This window comes from Artibeus jamaicensis, unplaced genomic scaffold (assembly GCF_021234435.1).
Source record: "Artibeus jamaicensis isolate MK-2021 breed Jamaican fruit bat unplaced genomic scaffold, CSHL_Jam_final contig_3230, whole genome shotgun sequence".
Classification (NCBI taxonomy): domain Eukaryota; kingdom Metazoa; phylum Chordata; class Mammalia; order Chiroptera; family Phyllostomidae; genus Artibeus; species Artibeus jamaicensis.
Window position 1 is genome coordinate 6,874,175 of NW_026521764.1, and position 24,471 is coordinate 6,898,645.

A 24,471-nucleotide genomic window follows, 5' to 3' on the forward strand; every position below is an offset into this window, starting at 1 on the left:
TCTTTAAAAGCTACCTGTCAATAGGCATAAATTATTCTAATGTCTGTCTGTCTGTCTGTCTGCAAATCATTATGCTAGGCTGTAAGAGTCCCAAATCAATGAAGCCCATTGGCCACCCCTCTCAGATTAGACACAGGAAAGGGAAGAATATAAAGTAATAGCTATTCATTGAAGCCAAGAATAGCATGTAGTTTGTTGAGCCAGAGCTGAGTGATGGCAGACCTTAGTCTTTAAGGGGCCGGTGGAAATGCCTGCCTTCCTCATGGGAGACGGAGCCCAAGCCCCCCACCCCAGGCTCTCATCCAGGCACTGACATTCCTCCTCATTTTATGCCTGAGACGCCCCCCTCTCCTGCCCCTGTCCCGGCTCTCCAACCCAGTGCAATTAAACTTTGTTCCCTCGTAAGCCAGCATTTCAGAAGCTAAACCAAGTAGTTTTTCTTTTAAAAACAACCATGGCACCATTTTCCCCAATTATTTGAGGGAAAAATACAAATAAATTTATTTATTTATTTTATTTCATTGTGCTCCACCTCATTCCCCAAAACACTGGCACAGCTGTTGTGTAGAACACCTGTTCCACACACTGGTCCACAGGACTTTGCTTCTGCAGTTTGGCCAGTCATTTATCTAGTGTGTATCCCATTCATTTGTTAACAAAACAATCTAAGAGTTCTGCACAGGCAACCACTAATTCAATGATACAACACACTTTCCAGACCGAGTTCTGGAGACCAGCCATTGGCCACTGGTGTTATCCGGGCCTTCCCCAGTCCTCTACCCCACCCTGTGACTTTGGGGACCAGAATGCTTTCATGTGATGAACTCTTTAACATGTTTCCATGTAAACACTAGAATGTATCTCCGTGTGTGTATGTGATTTGATTTTTTAAAAGCAGACTTTATTTTTTTAAAGTAGTTATAGGTTCCCTCCAAAATTAAACCAAAAGTACAGTTTCCTTATACCTCCTGCCTCCACACCCACACAGGCTCCCCCACTATCAACTTCCATTCTCTCGTGAACACTTAAATCCTCTATTTTGTTAAAGATCTGTCATCTTATAAAACCGTGCCTTCGACGGCATTGTTACTCAGAATGAACAGAACAAGTACCAAAGATTAGTGGCATTTTAAAAATGTGATTTTAAAGAAATATTCATGTATTAACTTTTTTAGAGTGTCTTACATTTACTATATAATGTAGTCATCATTGCTGCCAGGACACGTACTGTTGCTTCTTAAAATGGAATTAAGTGAACTAGAGATCAGAGCAGTAGCTGGCTACCAAAGGCAGTCGATGTGCTTTCGACTCTGTTGATGTTCTTACTCCTTACAGAGTCTTGTGACTTCCAGCAGCTGCATCATCGGAACAGGCTTCAGCCTGAAAGGGGCTCGCCTCTCTCCACTGTTGCTGGCAGCCCGGTGGTCTTCCAGTGGCCTTTCCCCGAGCAGGGCTGTAGCCTCTTCCTACAAAGGGTAAACTTCCCTGAGATGCCCAGGAGGCTGAGACCCAGCGGTGCCACAGAGGGACAGGAAGTGGGGTTGGATCTCCATCTTCAGAGAGCAGTGGTCGAGAACAGTTGCGTCAGCCTCCACCACGCTGCTTACAGGCAGCTTGGAGCGGCGGGCCTAATTTTAGGTGCTCAGACAAAAATACAGTTGAGAGCAATCACCTAAAAATAGCCCCCCTTTATTCCGTTGCAGTCCACTTCCTCAGATGATAGGCCTGTTCCATTTAAGTGCAATTCTTTCCCTGTCATAATTGTCACAGAGCCATGTTGATGGTTATTAAGAACAAGGCAAGCCCACGTGTCACTTTGATTCATTGCAGCTGTCATGACCTTCAATTTATTTCTGCTCTCCTCTAGACTTGCTGGCATTCAGTTAAACAGATGCTACTGTATTTTTAAAGGAGGCTTCGAGGTGGCCCCATTTTATTAAAAATATACAAGCATGTCGTCAATAAGCGTCTGTTGTATGAGTCACACTTCAAGGGCTCCCGCCGGCCCCTTCTGTGTCATGACAAAAATACTTGTTTTTATTTTTAATTCACGCTGCCTTTTCACATTAAAAAGCAAATTTTATTTTCATGAACTTTTTGGAGTGCTTGTTCTATGCAAGATAAGACAGTGTTTATTATATACAAGTGATGCGTGAACACAAAAAGTAGTGGAGGAACTAGAAAGGACAGAAGGAATTAGGGATACATTTTGGAAGTAAAGCTGATAGTAGGTAGATTGGAGAATTATAGGATGCCAAAGGTGTGATCTAAACAGGTCTTGATTTTGAGCCTGGTTGACTAGAAGGATATTGCTAAGATCCACGTCACAAGAGCAGTAACAGGTGTGTCTGTCTGTCTGTTGTTGGTGGGTGATGTGGGGGGGATAACAAGTTTGTTTCAGTGGTGTTGAGTTTACCCGCAGGACACCTACATGGAGATGCTCAGCAGCCAGTCGGAAGCACAGCCTGGGCCTGCAGACTCTGCTCATGCTGCAGGGGCCTCTCCGTGTTGCCTGTGTGCCAGCAAGGTCCCAAGATAGACTGAGCGGACTGCAGATCTTTCTGCTCTGCTGGCACATTTCTGAGTCTTACCCAGCAAGTAGTACATGGAAGTGCCCGGCTTGCCCCTGCTCTGTCCCTGGGCATAGGAGGTGCATGACACATATTTGCCGTGGAACGAGCAGAGCAAGAGGCTCAGTCTGGTAATGCTAGAAGGACTAGAAGAAGAGCGGATACTTTTCCTGGAAATGATGGCATGGAAACAGTTTTCTGTATTTATTTATATTTGACCTAGGTGCAAAAGTAATTGCAGAGTTAGAGAGCACATATGCTGAGCAGCCCAAGCCTGGTGACCTAGGGACCCAACCCAGAGGGGCTTGGAAGCAGGTTCTGGAATGGGTGGGGATATGATCAGATTCAGCAGCAAGACCCTTTCAGTGCTGCCCTTGGGCTAAGCTGCGAGTCATAGTTTCTGTGCATCCAATCCAGTCTGGACCCAGAGGCTTCTGTTGGGTTCTGCATACAAAGGACCTACAAAGGGACTGTGAGGAAAGGAAGTCTAGCTCCACTTGCATCGTTATCTATAATAGGTACCATCTTCTGGAAATATCTTGAACTCTCCAGAAATTTGGGGATTTCCCCCCTTGGTTATTGCCTTGGCCTCCTTTCATCCCCGGGGGCAATCTTCCTAGTCCTTACCTGTTTCAGAGTCCGTCGAGCGAGGCTCAGTGCCGGGAGCCCTGCATTCCTCCCTGCAGCCTGCAGAGGGGTATGAAAGGAGATAGGGGGCTGACACCCGGAAAGAAAGAGGTGGACCAGCCGGCTTGGCCCACGGAGGCTCTGTGTTACCTGACGACGGAGGTTCAGGTACAGGCTATTTACAGTTGGGGTATCAGCCTCACAGCGTAGGGTTACTCTGTGCAGTTTCCATTTGAAGTGCTCCCAGCCCTCCCCTTGCCAGGACGGCTGCCGGCTCACGTTTAATGCGCTTCTCGGGCTGTCTCAGAGTCCATCACTCAGCCCTGGCCCTCCTCCCCGGCCCTGGCAAAGGCCTAGCACTTAGCTCCCAGAGCCCCCCAGCCTGGTTAGAAGCAACACACACACACACACACACACACACACACACACACATGCTTTCTCTCTACTTCTCTCTTTCTCTCTCTGCCCACCTTTTCTTTCTTTCTTTTTTTCTTTCTTTCTTTTTTTTGGATACCCTGCCCTGCCTCCTCCTTCCACCTCTGGCTGGTACACTCTGTGAGGCAGTACCTACCATGGGCCCACGCCAGGGGGCAACTGGATCACCTCCTTCCTCCAGCTGCAGGCTTGCCATGTATTTCCTGGGTGTTTCACCTTCACCATTGTCCTGGGCATGCCTGGCTCACTTCTCAGCTCTCCACGTCCTAGTGGTAGAGAGGTAGTAAACTGGACATAACACTCATAACCGTTGCCTACATCACAGGGTTGTTCAAGTGCCCTTTAAATGAGTCAATGCATGTAAAATACTGGGAATGGGGCCTGGCACACACAAAGGTCTTCTCGTTTCTTTTCATTGTTGCCATCGTTGCCACTGTCACCCTCTGCACGTTGCAGCCTCCTCACCCAGACTCCAAACCACCTGTGTGTATGTGGTAAAGAGCAGGAACCAGGTCTCAGCATAAGTCAGTTGTTTCAAAAGGAACAGGGGGAGGATTCATGGGTTTCAAGCCTGGAAGGAAAAAGAGGAAGTCTCTAACAGAAACAATCGTGCTGAAGTTGAGCTGAACTGGATGTAGCTTGCGAATTAATCTGCTGGGAGGGTTGGGACCGGGCAGGCCTGTTACTTTTTGGCAGTACTTTTTGTCCAAAAGAAATAGAAGATGTGAAGCCCCAAGCAGATTTGAGACACTGTATAAACTACAGATCGCTTATTAGCAATTCCTGGCCTGCTGCCCAGCCTCCACTCCCAGTGATCCGTGATGTAGGTTTCAAAATCAGGTTTCCTCACGATTCCATTTTCCTAGGCTTTTAAGCCTAGGAATATTGGCATCGTCAGAAAAGAGAGAGTGGCCCCAGACTGAAGTCTCACTTCCAGGGACAGCGTGACCACAGGGTGAAGAGTGAGGGGGGCGAAGGGTCCAGGCTGCAGCAGACCAGGAGCGGCGGCTTCTCCTCCTGCACCTGCGTCTTCCTCTGAGCTCACCGGTGTCAGAGACCCAGGGGCTCAGGTGCACATGGAGTTAATGTCCATAAAATATGAATAGATTGCTCACATGGCTTCTAAAAGGTGAGATATGCTGATACTAAAAGGGAAATGGCTTTCAGTATCACTTATACATTGGAAACACCAATATTTATATATAAAACTATAATATTCAGCAAGATCTGAGTAGTGCAGTAGTGAATTACAGGTGCTTTGCAGCTGGGTGTGGAGCAGGCAGGGAAAAGATTTGTTGAAGTTAAACAGACAAAAATACTTTGTAAACTCTTTAATGTAAAGCTTAAAAAAAGTAAATGCCTTAGCAGGTATAGCATTGGGGGTGGGGAAGGCATTTCTAGAAGAGGCAGGAGCAGGAGCACAGGCTCGTGAGTGGAAGAAGAACAGGCTAGAAACCACAGGAGCTCCAACTCCTCAAGAAACATAAAATAAGGTGGACAGCCCTGGGGGCAGCACGGCTGCGTTCCGTGACTTGGTGGAGAGTGGGGAGTCACCGAAGCATTTTGAGAAGGAGAGTCGGACAGTGGGTGCTTTCAATACGACCATGGGGGTGGCCTCGAAGATGGGGTAGGGTCCTGGTTGTGGGGACCAGCCAGGGCGCAGGTCCAGAAAATAAATAGTGAGGACTGTATGTGTCTATACCTGTATGCATGCAATATGCATATACACACAAATACAGATGCATGTATACATGTATTCTATACATGGACATACATATGTTGTCATGCAAAAGTCCCACCCACGTACTTCCACGCCCTGAGAACAGGATGCTGGCAGTTCCCTGCCTTCCACCCCAGTGCCTGGCACAGAGTCAGTGTTCAAATCTGAAATATTATTGGGTTACATTAGTCACAGAGGAGTTTGCTCTGGTGATGTCTGCCACCTTTTCAGCTTCTTCTCTCTGCACTGTCCGTGAACTACTTACAAGCTCTGTAGCAGATTAAACAAGCACCCTGTGCACTTAAAGGTGTGTTTTTGTCCAGTGTCCAATCTGCCACCCATATACTGACCTCCTTTTCAATGAACGGCTCTGGAACAGCAGAATCCCCAGTCCCGGCCTCTGAAACCCGCCCATGGGCTCTGCTCAAACACACCTCAGATCCCTCTTTCACATTGGAATTGGAACTGTTGTTGTTGCTAGAAATGAGTACCTGCAGTCCTGCTCACCACACGGCGGAACTGCTTTATGACACTGGGGTGGGTGGAAAAACGCTGGCATTTGTGCATGAACTCCAGGTAGCGTGAGGAAATGCAGTCCACCCAGCAGATCATATCAGTTGAGGACTCTGAAAGTTTTTTACCTGAAGTGAGATAGAAGGCCACACTGCGGGTTCTGAGCCGAGTCCCATGACCTGGGCAGGGAGCGGTGCTCTGCTAAGGGTGAGCATGTTGCTCTAGGAACAAGACAGGGCTCCTCAGCTGGCCTTCCAGGATCAGGAAGCTCCCTGGAAAGCAGCCAAGAGACCAGTGTGCTGAGAGCAGACAGATGAACCCAGGCTGAAGTCCAGGGGTAAGCTCCAGCATCCAACACTGTGGCAGTGGAAGTCTGAGCTGGTCCCTAAGGGCCTTGCTCAACACAAAGGGATTTGAACATGGTTCTGAGGGCAGGGGGGAGCCAGCAGAGTTTTATGGTGGGAAAGGACATGTCTGGCAGCTGTGTGGAGAAAGGCAAGCTGGGGTGCTGGGTGGCCTGTAGCCCCAACAAAAGACCCTGATTCTGCTTTACCTCCTGATAAGAGAGTCAGCAGTGGGCAAGGCAGCTCTCTCCTCTAGAAAACAAGTCTGTCGCCCAATAAACCAGGCTCTCTAAAGGTTAGAGGGTCCATTCTTTTTGCTCATGGATTGTACTTGCATATTTGCATTTCCAAAAGTGAGACATAGAACTACTAGATTGCAAGATGCCTCATTCTGGAACAACTTGACTTCTGCACATCTGCAGCACAGGGGACATGGTGTCGGGCCTGATGGGACCGTTAGTTGTCTGAAAATACTCACTGGCTGTCTCTTGGACCCTGGGCCCCCCGTGGCAGCCTATGGGCCAGTCTGGCTGTCTCGGGGATTCAGACGTGCTAATGTAAGGCAGGTGCCCTGGCTGCTGTCTGCCCCCAGGTTCGGAGGGGCCAGGAGGAGGCTGAGATCTGGAGCGATGAGCAGAACGTGTGCCTGGAAACCTGAGGCCTAATTTTAGGTACAACAGCCACATTGGAGAAGTATCTTTAGACGCTGCGAGGCTGACACTGTATGAAAATGATGTGATTTAGATCAGCCTTAAGACAAACAACCTGCTGGGTTTGGCTCAACTGCCCAGATTGTTATTAGTGTTTCGCACGGAAACTAGTATCGATCAGGCAGGTGCTGTTACGGCCTCTGGTAGCAAAGCGACGGATAAAAGAAAGGCCGTGCGGTTCAAGGTTTTGATCCGGGCTGAACTGACATCTTTCTTCCCAACCTGATCAAGTCTCTTGTTGGGACGACAAATGGATATGCAAGAACATGTGTGATTTATCAGGAAAGGAGGGCAGACAGCTCACCGCCCTTGGCTCTGTTAGCACCGCCATTCAGTGTTCGTGTTCCTCATCTCATTGGTTCGCTTCCCTTCTTCAGCCCGTGCAACGCCAGCCAGGAGCTGATTTGCATTAGTCTTCTGCTGCTTCGCGTGTTCCAAGGACCGGGGCTCTCCCGTTTGGAGCTGGCTCTGGGAGAACTGAGGCAGCAAAAGCCTTGCGCGGGACCCAGAAAACTGTCACACTCTAACAATGCTAACAACCAAGAACCTCGGGAGACTTTGAAGTGATGTTTTAGTTTATCCTTTGACGGGAGGGGGAAGGGGGAAAGGGGGAAGGGAGGGGCTTGGTGGATGGATTTGCCACAGGAAAAGTGTCCGGGAGTGGCTTTCTCTCCCTTGATTATGTTTTTATTGAAGTCGCCAGTAATCAGGATTTGCATAGAATAAAAACCAGTGAATGTTTGGAGATCTCCTCTTCCCTGTTTCTGTATGCTGTAACCACAGTAACAAGACTTCTTAGGGTTGTAGGTTCTTAAGAAGTAAATTTTCATTTAATTGTTAATAGATACTGCAGACGACAGGAACGACTGTTACTGCGTACTAGAGTTTTTGATGTGCAAATGATACATCCCGAGATGCCTTTTTGTGCAACACGGTTAAGCCTGCACATGCATGACCACCTTAGCCACAAAGTAACTCATTCTTTTCCACCTCCCCAGAGAGTATTCACACCAGGAGAAGGGAGCCCTCTAGTGGAGAACTGTCAGGGCCTGTCATGAGCAGGGAAGAGCCAGAAAGTCACAGAAGGCTTGCTAAATTTAGTCCGCAAGTCGAGCTGCGTCATGTAAACATGACACGCCTCGCCACGTCCTCCTGCTGATCTGGAAGGCGTCTATCAACAAATCTGTCGTGTGGAGTCGTCGAGAACATACTGGCCTGACCTGTGTGGCTCAGTTGGTTGGGCGTTGTCCCACAAGGCGAAAGCTTGCCGGTTCAATTCCTGGTCAGGGCACACGCCTGCGTTGTGGGTTTGGTCTGTGGTTCAAGAGACAACAGGTTGATGTTTCTCTCTCACACCATTATTTCTCTCCCTCTCTTTCTCCTTCCGTTCCCCTCTCTCTCATAATAAATAAGTCTTAAAAAACAAACCTATTGAGAGCTGTGCTAAGTAGAGAATCTGTTTAAAACCACTTTCCCAAAGATACACAACTTCCTTCACAGCCCTCCCCTGAAAACTGGGATGGGCAAGGTCAGGGCGTGGGGGATGAATTTTGATAAGAAATAAAAAGTCGAGTCTAAATCAGTTGAAATGACTCCCCCCGCCCCCCCGCCATGTCACGAGGGCAAGGTCTGCTCATCTCATTACTTCTCCCATCCAAGTACTAACCAGGCCCGACCCTGCTTAGCTTCCGAGATCAGACGAGATCGGCGTTCAGGGTGGTGTGGCCGTTGACCATCTCGTTACTTCTTGAATCAGAAGAACACCCCATCTAGCCCAGCCTCCTCAAGGCCACCACCCCAGTTGGTGACTTGACTCAGGGTTGTTTGCCTTGTGACGGGGAAGACGGGGGCAGAGCGTGCTCTCCCCTGTGCCGGACCCTGACCCATGTCTGAGATTACAACACCAGATTCTTAGGAAAATCGTCCTGTCCTCTCGGCCTCGTGATATTTCTGTCGACCGCTTTATTCCCGTCACTAAGTGTTCATAAATAAGATTTTTAAATAAACTTTAGAAGTCTCAGAGCTTTACAGTTCCACTTACTGACATGAATGCTCTATATGTAGGATTTTCTGAGCCTGCCTTGCGGGGACCCCCTGCTGTCTGTGCCTGTGTAGTCTCTCACCCATTCCTAAAAAAGGTGTGGCCCTGGGCCTGGGGGCCCTGGCCCAGGGCTCTGCTGGTGACCATCATTCAAGGGCCCCTCTCCTAAGAACCCCACTGTGAAGCCTGCACCCTTCAAAGATCCATCACACTGATCACTCAGCCAGGGAAATGCAGGCTCAGCACATTTTCGCTAGGACCACAGCTGCCTTCGTTTCTAGCCTGTGATGTGACAGAGACTCTGACGGTGTGGTCAGCAAGCCCGGCGTGTTCTCTTCTGAACGATGACAACAAAAATGGCTACAGCAAGGATTCGTAAATCCTGTCCGTATTTCAAGGACCTTCGAAGGTCTCCTGTCTCCCTTGCGGCCCGCTCAGCTGGACAAATGCGGCCGTTTCCGAGTTCTCCGGGGTCCCCCTCGCTGGGGGACTCACATGGTCACATGCTGCAGGACACAGTGGCTTTATTCCATGCGTGCATGTCCATTCTCCCTGTATACGCACTTGCCCTTGAGGACAAGGCCGATGTGTTCTGTGTATCCTGGGTCTGGTTCATTCATTCGCTCACTCATTCATTCACCCGGTGAACAGTTTCTGAGTCCCTGTGGGGCCAGTCCCTGTTCCGCTCTCTGGGGACATGTTGGTGAACAAAATGAACGCGGTCTATCTCCTGACAGGGAAACGTGGGAGAGTAAACCTTAAACTCATAGGCACGAGTGTAAAATGCCCACCGTGAAAACAGAAATAAAAACATACACCCTGTGATAAAAGTTACCAAGGAACAAGAATAGGGCGCCCTGAGAGAGAACACTGGGTGGTCTCGCTTAGGCTGGGGGTCAGAAAAGACCTCTGAGGCAGTGCCGTGTGTGGGGAAAGCTGAAGGCACGTGGCATTTCATGCTTTGAGAAACGGCTGACCAGCTCTCAGGTCCTGTGATGTAAACCTAACCTTGGTGGGTCCTCCTGACGGTCTTCCAAGGCAGCCCACCCCTCCCCTTATTTGCTACCAACCTGAATGTGTTGTTTGGTGCCCCCTGGATCTGGTAGTCCATGGAGACCCCTGCCATGTCAGCTCAAGCCACAGTGGAAGTGAAACAGCTGGACCTCGGGGCCACTTGAAGACTTAGAATGAAGGTTACTCTCACAAATGTATTTATGATGCATTTTAGCATAGGACACTTAGCCTAACCATGGCATATGACCTTGATTGCAAAGGACAAAGCACATGGCCTTTGGAATCGAGCAGATCTGCACTTGAACTCTGTGTTCTTACACAGACAATTTCACAGTCTCGGTTTTCTTGTCTGTACAATGAGGTCAAGGTACAGTGAGGGTCCCAGAACAGGCTCGGGCCCAGAGAGTAGGCAGGCACTCACCCTTCCCTGTGATCCCCTCCCCTCCCTGTCTCCTTACCTTCATGACACCTCTGGGCCCCAGTTCCCTGCTGTGCTCCACGGTTGTATGAAGACCACTGTCCTTCCCTCAAAACCTGCTCTTTGGGGCTGAACCTGCTTCAGTCAGGAGACGCAGCAGCAGGGAGGATGAGGACCAGGTGACTGAGTGCAACTCAGTGCCACTCAGAATGGCCCAGGGCAAGGCAGGGCAGCAGGACCAACTCCTGTGTCAAGCTGAAGCCAGCAAAGGATTCGCTCCAGGAGTGGACACCAAGCAGGGTGGTCACTCCGAACCTGGGAGCAGGTCCAGAACACCCTGCCTGAAGCCCAGGCCTGCAGGTGGGGCTTAGCTAGGAGGAGGAAGAGGGTCAGTGATACAGGCTTCCTAAAGGAAGCCCAAAGAGTCCATTCTAGGTCCCTAGGGAGGGGGTGTATGCAGGGCAGGAGGTAAGTCTCCACAGAGACTTGAAGGTAACTAACTGCCCAGAGGTCAAGGCAAGATGGGCCTTAGGAATGGTGCAGAGCAGGACAAGCAGGTAAGGTAGAGAAGTACAGGAGGTAAACCTTACAGCAGACGGGACGTTGGGCTTATCTGCAGACGTTATAGTGATTATAATCGAATCCCTCCTGCTCCCTCACAGTTAAGTACAGATGCTTCCAGCTTGCGGAAGGCAGATCCCAAAGGTCGGAGTGCACTGTTGGCTGATATCCAGCAAGGAACTCGCCTACGGAAAGTCACACAGATCAATGACCGCAGTGCCCCGCAGATCGAGAGTAAGTGAGCGCGTGGGCCAGGACTGCCTGAGCCACGGGAGGCCACGGGGTGGGGGGACTCAGGCAGGCACCCCTGGCTTGCTCAGGGCGGGGGCCACGCCTGTCACCCAGGACAGAAGTCACACTATCTCAGACCTGCTCCGTGCACGGGCCCCATGGGTGGAGACTCGGAGCTTCCCTTCCAGGTGTGCAGACAGTGCATAGGGTTCTTGTATCCTCACTCTTCAAGTGCTAAAAAAACATCTCATGGTGAGATAACTTTTTAAATTGTGATCAAATTCACCATTTTAACCATTGAAAGTGTTCAATTCAGTGGCATTTAAATGTTCACAGTGTGGTGCAGCTATCACCCCCATCTCATTCCAAAACATTCCTTCCAGCCCCCGAAAAGGACAGCCCAGACCCACTGGCACTCACTCCCCATTCCTCCCTCTGCCCAGCCCCGGGCAACCATTAAATCTGCTCGCCGCATCTGCGGATTTGCCCATTTGGGGCTAGTTCACATCAGTGGAATCACACAATGCGTGGCCTTTGGAGCTGGCTCCTTTCACTGCGCGTCACGTGTGCCAGGTCCACGCACGCAGCAGGAGCCAGCACTCCCCGCCTCTGCACCGCCGAGCACACGCCCTGTACCGCCTCGTCGCAGGGCTGTGCCGCTCTGTGCTTCTCCTCCACGGTGAGCTAACATTTAAACGTCAGCATGGCAACAGAGCCCCCAAACTCAGTGACAGAAAACATAAAGTCTCAACATTAAACAATGCAAATCTTTTGTTTTTCCACAAGGAAAGAGTTATTTGGAATTCCCTCACGGGATCAAATGGCTGCAGCTTTCTATGTCTTCTAGAAGATGACAGGGTAAATAAAGTGTGTGCTTGGGTCGGATGACTTCTCATGCTGCTACCACGGCACCTCCTTGAGACTCAGTTTGCTCACCTGCAAAATGGGAGAGATGATACCTGCTCTTTCTTGTATTTGTCAAGAAACATACAACCTTCTGGAAGGTTGAAATAACATGTGCAGAACTATTTATTGTAAGGTATTATTATGTCTTCAGATATTTTTAATGGTGAGCATGATGTTAATTCTGAAAGATAGTCCTAAAAATACAAGAATCTAGTATCTGTAATTGCTCTCTATGTTAATATGCAAGGATAGAAAAATTATTTTAAGAAATATTTCCCACAACCAAATTAGAAGTTTGTGTCTGGTGAGACTAAGCCCAATGAAGAGATAAGTCCATTTTATTTCCTCACTTACTAATCATTCCAATGAATTGGTAATGGATAATGTCAATGTTTAGAATAATCTGGCCGTATTCATCCACCGGTGGGCACTGTGCCTTCATTTCTCTGTGCTCATTAGCTTCAGGTTGGGAAGAGTTTTTTTGCCAGGAACCCTGGTCTCAGCTGAATGTCTTCCCCTGTTAAGTAGTTGGTAAGCGCACACGCCTGGAAGGCTGGAACTGGTGACCCCTCTCCTCTGGGGCTCATAGGCTTTCTCCCCTGTAGACGAAAAGGCAGAGGGAAGCGTGCCGGGCTCCAGGAACGAGTGCTCAGGAAAGGAAATGCTGAAGCACCAATCACTGCAGACCTTCCCTTCCCTCTTGCCGTTCTGGGCCAGGCTCTGCGGACAAGAGGTTAACATTACTGTCTGCATTCATCTGCAGTCTCCTCGGGCTGGTCCGCCCAGTGGAAAAGGGACCAGCTCCGCACCTGCCGTGTCTGGGTTTCTCCTTTGAAAGGTGCTGCCAGTTCCTCCACTGGCATCTACTAAGTGGCAGTGTCTGCGTCCCTCGATTTAGGTCACTTTTCAGAGCAGTCAGCCACTGATGGTTGGTTGGTTGGGAGGCCCAGAGAGCGCAGCAGACAGGCCCAGGCATGAGTCTGCAGGGGGTCTGGGCAGAGGGTGTTTGGGAAAGAGGCTATCTGGAAGGGCGACATCGCAGGTCCTGCAGGTTGGAGGACCGGCCGGCTGCCACAGGCATTGTCAGACCACGGCCCAGGGTGAGAATGGGCTGCTCAGCTGTACCCACGAGTCTTCATCCACTCACCTCTTCTCTCTACAGGTTCTAAAAGCACCAACAAAGAAGGAGGAGGTTCTGCAAACTCTCAAGGAGGGAGCACCCCCCCAGCCCTGGGAGGTCTTTTTGCTGGTGGCTTTCCTGTGTTGCGACCAGCAGGCCAGAGGGATGCAACAGGTAAGGGGGAATCCAGATCCAGCTAGATTTATTTGTTTTTAGACACAGCGGAAGGGAGAAAGGAAGGGAGAGAAACATCAAAACATCAGTGTGTGTTTACCTCTCGCACGCCCCCTATGGGGGACCTGGCCTACAACTCAGGCATGTGCCCTAACTGGGAATCGAACTGGTGACCTTTTGGTTTGCAGGCCTGTGCTCAATCCACCACGCCACACCAGCCAGGGAGCTGTCTTGTGATCTTTATCTCCTTCACTTGGAGACCCAACTGGGCAATCCTTCACAGGCCAGTGAGCAGCGTGTTTTCAGTGAACAGCTGTGTGGTAGGAGATCAAGCATTTGGGAACCTGAGCACCAGAAGTTTCCAAAGCCCAGGACTGTGCTCAAAGGGCCCTTCAAATCATCCTTCTGTTTACGTCCTCCCATTGTGATCAATGAAGACTGACTTGCCACAGTGTATATGTTTAGTGATGGCGTAATTGTGGCCCAGACTGCAGAGTACAGACAGATGTTCGTGACGTCACTGTGGCCTCCCTGGTGATGAGTGAGTCAGAAGGGTTCTCAGTCATTGTGTCATTGTGTCCCACTGTCCGTTAGGTATTGCTAAGTCACAAATACCCTAATACTCATGTATTCAGTTTATAATTCATGGGTTGGCAGTTTAGGGTGGTCTCAGCTGGGTACCCTCTAGTAGCTACAGGTTGGTAGAGGGCTTTGCAAATTCTATATTTCTTATATCTTTGGTGCCTCATCTGGGGCGACTGGCCTGAGCCATTTGGTCATTCAATGTGTAGCAGACTGTTCAGAGTGTGTTTTTATAGTGGTGGCAAGGTTCCAACAGAGAGGCTAGAAGTATATAGAGTCTCTTGAGGCTCAGATTTGGAATGGGCACAGCATTACTTCCTACTGCATCCTCTCTCCCAAAGGGAGTCACAAGGCCAGCCAGAGCCAAAGGTGGGGAAACAGACTTCATCTCTCGATGAGAGGGGCCGCAAGATCACATTTCAGAGGGTATAGAATCAGCAATGAGTCGATAATCAAGGCCATTACTGCAACCAGTCTACCATAGTCAGATGTTTGGAAAACGTTGCATTCAAGTTAGAAAAATGTATCTTTATTATGTGCAAAAAAAGGTGTTTTTCTTTTCTTTCTTTTTTTGGGGGGAGGGCAGGGATAAACTCAAATAATTTCATTAATCCAAGGAATATCAAGCCCCAAACATTCCTGGAATAGAATGTCTTCTACTATGTGACTCTGCTAAATTTCTTGCCAGGGCTGTTTGATGTTAAGGGATGCTTTGCCACTGTCACCTCCTGATAAAGTCCAGCAAAGACAAGGGTTCTGGGATGCTTCGAGATCCCACCAGAATCTCCTCCGAGGTCACTTCCTGTCCTCGTTTTTGCTGAGGGTTTGTCAGACAAGAAGGTGCCAGCGTCGTCCCGAGAGCTGGTGTTCTTCTGTGCCTGCTTCTTTCTCCAACTTCCGGCCTGGGACCAAAGAAGCACTCGCAGGGATATAAACACCCCACTAGAGTCTCTTCGCAGAGATAACCCCAGTCAGGTTATACCAGGGCCGGGACAAGGAAGCCTGCAGTATTCCTACTTGTCTCCCATAGGACACAGGTATCAGATGTCGAGGCAACTCCGTGCAGGCAAGTGTTGATTGCTGTAGAGGAGGTCAGAATCCACAGCGAAGTGACTAATGACGCCTGTCCCGGAGGGAAGCCAAGGACAGAACAATAATAGATGCAGGGCCTTAGTCCCGTGTTAGAGTGAGACAGTCAAGGCTCCCTCCTCCTTCACAGAAAAGGACTTTGCCCTTTGCTGACTCTCCGATCTTCTTACCTAGCACTCTTGCTGGCTCGAGCCCTGCACTCCAGCCACACATTGCCCTCCTTGCTCTTCTTACACGAACCAGACATACTGCTGCCACAGGGCCTTTGCACAAACTGCTCCCAAGGCCTGAAACCCATTTTCTTAGGTGTCCACTTGGTTCACTATCTCCCTTCCTTCAGGTCTCTGCTCAAGTGCCATCTGACCAACTTAGTGAGGCTTTACTCCCATCCATACAGAATGAGTCACCCTCTCATTCCATATCCCTTCTATCTGAATTTATTTTCCTTTTATTATTACCACCATGGGACATATTATATATTTACTCATGTATTTTCTATCTTCCCCACTAAACGTATGCTCCATGAAGGCAGGAACTATGTTTTGATCACTGCCTTAAAAATGCCTGGCATGTAGTAGGTGCTCAGTAAATATTCATATACAGTGAAATGTGTGAGTGGGTAGTATGGCTGTTTAGAGCCATGAAGCCCAGAGAGCAGATTCTAGTGATCACAATGCTTTTAGGAGCCCATGAAAACGAATTTATATTAAAATCGGGGAGGGGAACATGAAATTTTTGGCTCAAATATTATACCAGTGCCTTCACAAAATGTAGCTCTAAATATTTTTTAAAGAGGAAAAGGGTCTCCAGAAGCCATAATGTAGCCCTGTCTTAGCACTCACAGCGAGTGATCATTAAAATAAGATACAATGAGTAAATGTCACCAGGTTGAAAGGAGTGGGTAATGACACTCCCATGCAACCCAAGGTCCTCTGGAAACATAAGCACATGGAAAGGGGAAGACAGACTTCACCTTTTGATAACCCCCAGGCTCTACAAGCTGACTCCTTTCCCATTAGCAAGACCTCCTGGGTGCACTCCAGCTGGCCTCCCCCTACTAATTCCTGGTCCCCTTTTGTGTTTCTGGTTGGGTTTCCAGGGCCAGCGCCTGTGCTCTGTTGGAAGGCCTGCTCCCTTCCTTGCCTTGGCACGCACTGTTGGAGCTCCCTGCTGGCCGGTGCCTGCCCGCCTGCTTCACCTGTCCTCATGCATCAGCTGCTCTCTCCCCTGTCGGTCCCACCTTAAATGTGTGCTGCTAGCTTTCTGCGCACCCCCAGAGAGGGCCTGAACATAAGGCGAAGGATCTGTGCCACCCTTGGTTCTCTGCTCACGTTATGATAAAAATGCGTTTGTTGGCCCCTTTCTTGTTTGGTTGGCTGCTTAGTGAGCAGAGGCTCCTGTCCTTTGAACTGACTCACTTTATGGGTTTTTGAATGTTGGAGACATGGGTGTCCTCAGTCACTTAAACACTTTGGGTCAGTTATTCAGGGCCTGAGTCTGACCTTCAAATCTGTTATCCCGTTCAAGTCCATCCAGCAAGTGGGCCCTGGTTCAGAGAGCTGCCTGGGCTCTCCACCTTCATCTCGGTGGACTACGGAGACAGGTTTGAGAAGTTGGAGGCAGGATTCCCTGAGCCTGGCCCCTGCCCTTGACCTCATATAGAATGTTGGGCCTGTGGCGGTAGAAGGCCGAGTTGGGGTTTCCCCCCCAGGCATGGTCAGCCGAGCTGCTCTGGCAGTGCCCCCCCAGGGGGGTTGAGTCAACCAGGGTGGGTACATCCTTGCAAAGGCGTCTCTTCCAGAACCACCGCAAAGAAAATTGTCAACAGAGGAGTGAAAAGTCACTGCCCTGCCTCCGGAACAGACATTCCATAGCGGAGCCTGGAATGAGTGGTGTTGTCCAGGTGACCGTCATATCATAGCCAGAGGAGGGTCTTCTGTTTGGAAAGTTAGACCCCCCCACTCAGTCCTGCCCACTCAGCTTCACCCGAGTCACCTGGCTTTGACTGGCCTGGCTTTTGGCATCCAGTACTTTGGGGTAGGGTTTAGTACCCAGTTGGGAAAACACAGGAGACTCATCAACTGAAAAGCTCAGGCCGCCATCAGAGGCCAGGGCATCAGAGACCAGTAACCTGGTGTGAAGGCTGTGGGTCCTGGTCTGCCCCACCCAGGAAGTTGGAGGGATGGGAAGCAAGCATGTTTTCAAGGGTTTTCCACATGTTTTCTTGGGGGTTATAGAATGGGAGGGCGTGGAGACAGGGGAAAAAAAACATAGTCCCCAGAATTCCTCTTTGAGACAGCACTGTATTTGTTGGGAAGAAATATTTTTAGTGCGTCCTAAATGGAGGCTTGCATGTGCAGGGATTACAGAATTTCTGTACAGGACATGGGGAGAGGGCCCTTTTTCTCATTAGGCAGGCAGGGACAAAAGGGAAACACTAAGGGTGTGTCAGAAGGGTGTGCAGTGCCGTCGGGCCACTCCCAGGGAGCACCCTCTTCACCAGTCTTCCATGAAGGCCACCAAACACGAATGCTTTCTGCAGGCAATCTGCCGTTGTTGAATTCACGAGGCACTGGATTTCAAGCTGGGGTCGATGTGGTAGAGAATCTACAGGGTGAGGAAGCCAGAAGACCAGGAGACAGCGACCCCCTTAAAGATGGGCACACGTCTTTGGGAAAGGGAGCTGGGAACTTCCAGAGGCCAAAGGAGTGGAAGGTTCAAGGTCATTGGAAGTGAATCCCCAAGTCAGGGTGTTCCCACTGGCTTTGGAGCATGAAGCTTCTGTTCTCGATGCAGAAACAAAGTCCTTGTTCACAAATGCTGGGAGTGAGGAACACCTCCCTACCAGGAGACTCTGGTTGGCACCTGAGGACCCAAACTAGGACATAAGGGCTGATGGACCTAGTGGGTAGGAGTGAGGTGGCCTTGAGATTACTGGTGGCCTGACAGCACCGTAATGCTGGCCAGGAGCTTGGGGCTGGTCCAGCTGGCCCTCTAGTGTGACAGCTGCCGCACTTGAGGCCTCTCAGGAGATGTGCAGGGAGAAAGCATCACCTGCAGTTCCACGACATCACACCCAAGAGCCTTGGTCATTACTGCCCACACACTTGGGATTTCTCTTTGCTCTGTTGCTGCTCTAACTCAGAACATGTCTCATTTCCAGGTGGCAAGACAGGGCAGGCCCCTGGCTCTCGAGCACCTTCTCCTCGGCTTCCCACCAAAACCATCAGTGGGCCGCTTAACCCCCCAGCATCTCCCAGACTAGGCAATGCCTCCGAGGCACATGGAGCTGCCAGAACCATCCCTCCTCGCCCCAGCGTGCCTGCCCCACCTCCTCCCACCCCGCCCCCACCTCCCCCACCCTTACCCCCACCCCTGCCCTCTTCCTCTGCCATCAAAGCTCCCCTAATGTCCCCACCTGGCTCACAGACCAAAGGTAATACCCTGGGGGTGGTCCCCCCTCCGCCCTTCACACCTCCCCCTCCGCCACCTCCCCCAACCCCACCCCCTCTTCCCCAGAACTCCATTCTCAGTGACAAGAAGCCTCAGCTAGCCCCCTTGCATTTGTCACCCATACCACCCCCACTCCCTCTCCTCCCACCTTGTGGGTACCCCGGACTCAATGCGGATGCTGCCAGCCCTACTCAAGATGCTCCGGAGCCTCCTGCACCGCCACCCCCACCACCCCCACCACCCCCACCCCCGCTTCCCCTTTATGCCTCATGCACCCCGAGGTCCTTGGTGCCTGTGCCCCCTATGCCAGGCCCTAACAACAGCAGTGAAGCCCCACCCCCACTGCCCCCCAAGTCCCCCAGCTTCCAGGCTCAGCCACTGAAGCTCAGCCCACAAGCCTTGCCCACTCCGCCCGCGCCTCCTGGATCGCAGCCATTCCTGCAGAAGAAGAGGCCCGGCCGAGGCCCAGGTGAGCACAGCTGTTCTGGTGCAGGGTGGCCCCATCAGAGGACCGCTGCCATTGCCAGACACTGAGGAGGTACCAGGGCCACAGCCAGAGGCCTACTCCTGTGAGCCACGGGGGAATACCTTGTGATGTCTTAATGCAGGATTTGGGGTTAGAGCAGACCTAGTTATTCATTGCCCCTATTCTCTGTGGGACTTTACATTGGGGGTATTCATGTTAGAGACAGGAAACCAAGAGTAGGGGAGGCTGGAAGGCCTGTCCTAGGGCATGCAGACCACAGGTCAGGGGTTCTGGCCTGGGTCGCCTTGCTAGTACTCACTGTGTTACCCTGGACACTCGCCTAGCCTCTCTGTGCTTCTCTCTCCTCCTCTGTGAAATGGGAATGGCAGTAGTTCCCACCCGGGCAGTTGTCGGAGCAAGGCCTGACAGCCACGAAATCTTGAGGATGGTCATCCTCTCCATCGCCCTGGAGCTGAAGGGGGCTGTGGGTGCACTTGTTCCAGAACCAGCTCTCCTGCTTAATTTCCCTGAGTTATTCCAGGCCGGCTTCCAGCCAGAATGGTCACAGACCCTCCGTAGATTGGATTAGCATTCTTGGTGACCCACCCTTTATGGGGGGAGGCAGATTCTCCTGCTGACTCCAGAAAACTGAGGGTCAGTATTCTCAGCCCCGTGTTAAGAGTAACCCCCTCACCCGTGCAGCAGCGGTGATTGGGGACTGAGTGCGCATGCCCAGGACGGGTGTCTGTGCGGTGGAACGGCTTCATTCACTTCCGGGGTCCTCCTGAATGGGAAACCCCCACACGTCCACTCACACTCATCCATGCACGCAAACGCAAACGCACTCATAAACAACCCAACTTATTTTTTAAAAACACACCCCTACACACCCATCTATACTTACGCACATTTTCCTTGGTCTTTCAGAAAATCCTCTGATGCATAAAGTTTATTTTTTTTAAAGATTTTACTTATTTATCTTTAGAGAGGAAGGGAAGGAGAGAGGGAGAGAAATATCAATGTATGGTGGCCTCTCGTGAGTCCCCTGCCGGGAACTGGCCTGCAAACCCCAGGCATGTGCCCTGACTGGGAATTGAACTGTGATCGTGTGGTTCGCAGGCCCGTGGTCAATCCACTGAGCTACACCAGCCAGGGCGAAGGTTTCTTAAGTGTATTTCCTTGTGTTAAACATAATACAAGCTCATTGAAAAGCAAATAAAAAGACCTGTAAATCACCCACAACAATATCACAGAGAAATAACTGTCATTTTTAAATGTGTTTTCTTTCTTTTTTTGTATTTATGTAAATATATAGATATAGAATGTATCTATAAATTGATTTTCATATAAAATAAAACCAGAATAAATAGTAGTATATACAAAATAGTATTAATTATGTAAATATATAGAAACATTCTATATCTATATATTTACATAATTAATACTATTTTGTATATACTACTGTCTATTCTGGTTTTATTTAATATGAAAAACAATGTCAAATCATAAAGGTATATAAGCATATTAATATGATAATCAGTATGTACCATATTTCTAATGTTAGATATTAAAGTCGATTCCATTTTTTCTTATCCTGAATAACACATGAATTGCTGCAGGAGATACTTTCACAGCAATCACAGCCTACATTTCAGAGATGTTTTTAAGATAGGTTTCTGAAAGGCAATCCATGGTACAAAGAGCAAGGATTTTTTAAGGCTCTTAGTCACAAGAGATAAGGTTTTAATCATTCTCTTCTCAACCTACTGTTTACTGTGGGGCCAGCATTAGAGCCGGTGAGCCCCTTCTGACCTTGTCCTTCTTAAATGTTCCTTGTGTGGTTTTAAAGAACCAGTGCTTTCGATTCAGAGACATCTGAGTCCGAAGCCTGGTCCTCATCCGCTCCTGTGTAACCTCGTGCCAGTTTTTCTAACTGTTCTTGCACTTTGCCCTCTTTTTATCTGACAAATGGAAATAATAATAGCACATCTCCTGTAGGATTGTTATGTGCATTAAATGAGGAAATGTGCCTGTAGCTGGGGCTCGGGTTATTTCCCTTCCATCTCCCTTCCCACGTGGAGGGCAGCTTTCCATCCAGAGGGGGCCGGCAGCTGCTTGGGCCCTTTAGTCTGCTTGTGGGAGCAAGTAAATCCAAATGGATCCTTGTACAAGGAAGGGCAGACCAGCAAGGGTAGGAAGAATGAGGGTTTTTTTTTAAAGCTTGAAGGAAGCAGAGTGTGGGACACTGCCCGCCCACAGGCATGAGCCCACACGTGCATGTTTCCCATGTCCTCCCGTGACCCCGCAGTCCCGGGCTTGCACAGGTTCCAGCTGCGGCTCCATGATGAAGTGCAAGGCCCATGCCCAGAGCTGGGGAGGGAGGCTGGCAGCGTGGACCTGGGCACAAAGCCAGGTGCCGGGTGGCTCTACTTGTATCGGAAGGTGGGACCGTCACAGTGCCTCTTTGGGCTGGACTCCAGGACTCTCTTGATGGTTCTAACCCTGGGAGAAAGCTTCCAGTTCTCGGGGAGCAGCCCCAGCCCCTTGAACTCCAAGCTAGGTATCTGGGCCCTGGTCTCGTGGGCCTAGTGTGGGTTGGAGATGTGACCAAGAGGTGACAGACCCGAGGCACAGCTCAGAAGTGGGGGGCAGAGGGGCAGGGTACCAGGGTACCAGGGGCTCAGCAGATGGCTGGTAGGAACTGGGAACTGCCTTCTGCACTGGGTCTGCAGCTGCAGCTGGTCTGGGTGGGGCCTGAAGGGGGAGGAGCCCTGACGGTGGCCGGTGAGAGAGCACAGCTGCCCCAGCTGGCACCGTGGCCTGCTCCACAGCAGGAAACTCAAAGCCAGGAACAGATGCTTGTCCGGCCCCTTTTATTGTATCTATGGACATGAACCCTAGTTTTCCATGAACAGCATGAGGGTAATTCTTTCTCAACCAGGGGTGGGAGAGAAAGAGGCTGTAATTGTGAACATCCTGGCACAATAACAGCGGAGCAGTCGCATCACTCACCTACGGATGGCTCAGGCACCAGTGGGAGCAAGCTAAATCCACCGCCAGTGAGATCTCCCCCTTCTGAGCTACACCCCCAGTCTGTCACCTCTTGGTCACATCTCCAACCCACACTAGGCCCACAAAATGAGGGAGGGCCCAGACACCCAGCCTGGAGTTCAAGGGGCTGGAGCTGCTCCCCAAGAACTGGAAGCATTCTCCCAGAGTTAGAACCATGGAGAGAGTCCTGGAATTCTTTCCTTTCTCTTCCCTTTCTGGGGACTCTGCAGTGGTTCCCCTTTTGGGGGCTGAGCCATCTGATGCTGAGGATTGTCGTTGTCATTGAGATTATCACAGCAGCTAACATTTATTGAGCCCTCACCACATGCGACTTGACTCAAATTAACTCATTTAAGCCTCTCAACAACACTGGGATGCGTATGGCACTATTATCATTCCCACTTAACAGAGGAGAAAACTGAGGCTCAGGGAGGGTGTGTTGTTATCCCAGCAGGAGAACTGGATTCAGTCCCAAGCGGGTTGTCTCTGGAGGCTGCCCTTCTGCTCACCCCTCACGGAAGGTTATAGCATCCGCTGTCTCCATTCACTCCTGTATCGGAATAATCCGCCTTCTTCTCTGTCAGGCGCCAGTGGGGCGAAGCTAAATCCACCACCGGCTCCTCCTGCGAGATCACCCACCACGGAGCTTTCAAGCAGGAGCCAGCAGGTCCCAGGCTGGACCCAGACACAGCAGCCCGGGGGCCAGCTGCGGAACGGGAACCTGCACATCATCGGTAAGTGGGGCCACCACTGCCACACTGTCTGCCATGGGGAGCTGGCTCCCATCGCCCAGCGGGAGTGTGCCAGCCCCGGGCACATGCTTTGCCAGAACAGGGGACTCATGGTAGCATAGAACAGACCACAGGTTGTGTTAAATAGAGGGTTTGTCTGGAGGCTTTCTGCAGGGCTCCAGAACCCACTCCTGACCTTCTGATTGAGTTTAGAGAGGGAAGAAAACCAACATTTTAACAGTGTATCTGTCTCCATGGAGAAATCCATGCCTAAGGCTGAATGAATAGTGTGATTTAGACACAGTGAACAGATGGACAGAAGGTCCAGCAGACAGGGGGCCAGTTAGGGCAAAAATATGAAGATAGGGTGAAAATTGACATGGGGTCAGGTGTGACCAGCAATCTTTGCATCCCTTTGTGGGTTGAGCTACTGTCAGTCAGAAATCCTAGATCGCCAAGCAGGGACCTGCCCCAGTGAAAGGGCCACATGCCCCCTCTCCTCTTCCATCGAGAGCTCAGGACAGAACCCGTTTGCTCTGGGAGCCCAGGCCCACAACTGGACACAGGCCATGCTCCGTGTCAGCAGCCAGGCCCAGGACCCCTGTTCTGCCCATTCAGGCAGAAGCCTCCCAACCCAGGCCCATCGCCCCAACCCAGGCCCTCCCAGGAGCTCAGGAGGGCTTCAGGCTGCGGGGGCTTTGCTGTCCCTGGTGCTGCCATATTCCCCACCTCTGACTCTGGGCCCTGCATCGCCCTGTGGCTCTTTAGAAGCTTCCTGAAGATATTAGTGGATGTAAGGTGGAGTGGGTGATGGGGAGAGTGTGTTAATTTCACTTTTTCCCAAGTCCCCCATGTCTCAGCTAAAGAGTAAAATTTGAGAAGTGGAAGGTGGCCTTGGAAGGACTAGTCCTGCCATGGACACCCTGGCACCAATTAGGCGAACCTTGGGCCATCACAGTAACCAGAGCAACTTTGCCATTTTCTGTGTGCAGATGACTTTGAGTCTAAATTCACGTTCCATTCTGTGGAAGATTTTCCTCCTCCAGATGAATATAAACCATGCCAGAAGGTTTACCCCAGCAAGATCCCCAGAAGTAAGTACCGTCTGGCGAGGACCCCTGCACTGCCCTGACTCTCAGAAAGCGGTGCCTGGTGCGCATTGGTCAGCCGAGGCTGTCATCTCATGTCCTGAACAGCAGTGCCATTCATACTCCTGGAAGTGTCAGGACATGCACATATCCCAGGCCCCAAGGGTTCATTTAAAGGCTGCTACAGAATACCAGCCTTCAGTGTTTAGCATCAGATTTGAGTGAATTTACCACTTGCCCCTCCCCTGTCTGGGACTCTGAACTAGGGATCTGAATATCCCAAGGAAAATGGGATGCAGGAACTTTGCAGTAGTAGCCGGGGAAGGACCCGAAACCCCCAACATGGAACTTTGGCAGACCGTGAAATGGAGAGTGCCCTCAGGCCAATGGTTCTCAGCCTCGGTACACATCCGAATGACCTAGAGAACCTAAAAACCCAAAAGGCCAGGCTGCATCTGGACCAACTAAATCAGAGCACCCAGGGTAGGACCAGGGTGTCGGTCATTGTGAAAGCTGCCGGGTGATGCCAGTGTCCAGCCAAGGCTGAAAGTCTCAGCCCAGTGAGCGCTGCCTCCCTCTGGTTTCATCATGTGGCCAGGCTGCTGCTCAGCCCAGGAGTAGCAGAGG

General features: G+C 50.5%; 1 protein-coding gene across 5 annotated transcripts in view; it reads left to right on the forward strand.

Annotated features, from left to right (window-relative positions):
• Positions 1-24,471, forward strand: part of WIPF3 (WAS/WASL interacting protein family member 3) — a 74,234-nt gene that overhangs the window by 41,323 nt on the left and 8,440 nt on the right. For 3 of the 5 annotated variants that reach the window (XR_008391258.1, XM_037126483.2, XM_037126485.2), the window contains exons 3-7: positions 11,055-11,187; positions 13,253-13,384; positions 18,219-18,977; positions 22,610-22,759; positions 23,749-23,850. Coding sequence is in view for 4 of the 5 variants with exons in the window: in XM_037126483.2 (XP_036982378.2) it covers positions 11,055-11,187; positions 13,253-13,384; positions 18,219-18,977; positions 22,610-22,759; positions 23,749-23,850 (1,276 nt within the window). In the remaining variant the exon portion in view is untranslated. The remainder of the gene's footprint in view (positions 1-11,054; positions 11,188-13,252; positions 13,385-18,218; positions 18,978-22,609; positions 22,760-23,748; positions 23,851-24,471) is intronic. The other 2 variants (XM_053663620.1, XM_053663621.1) reach the window with 1 other exon arrangement.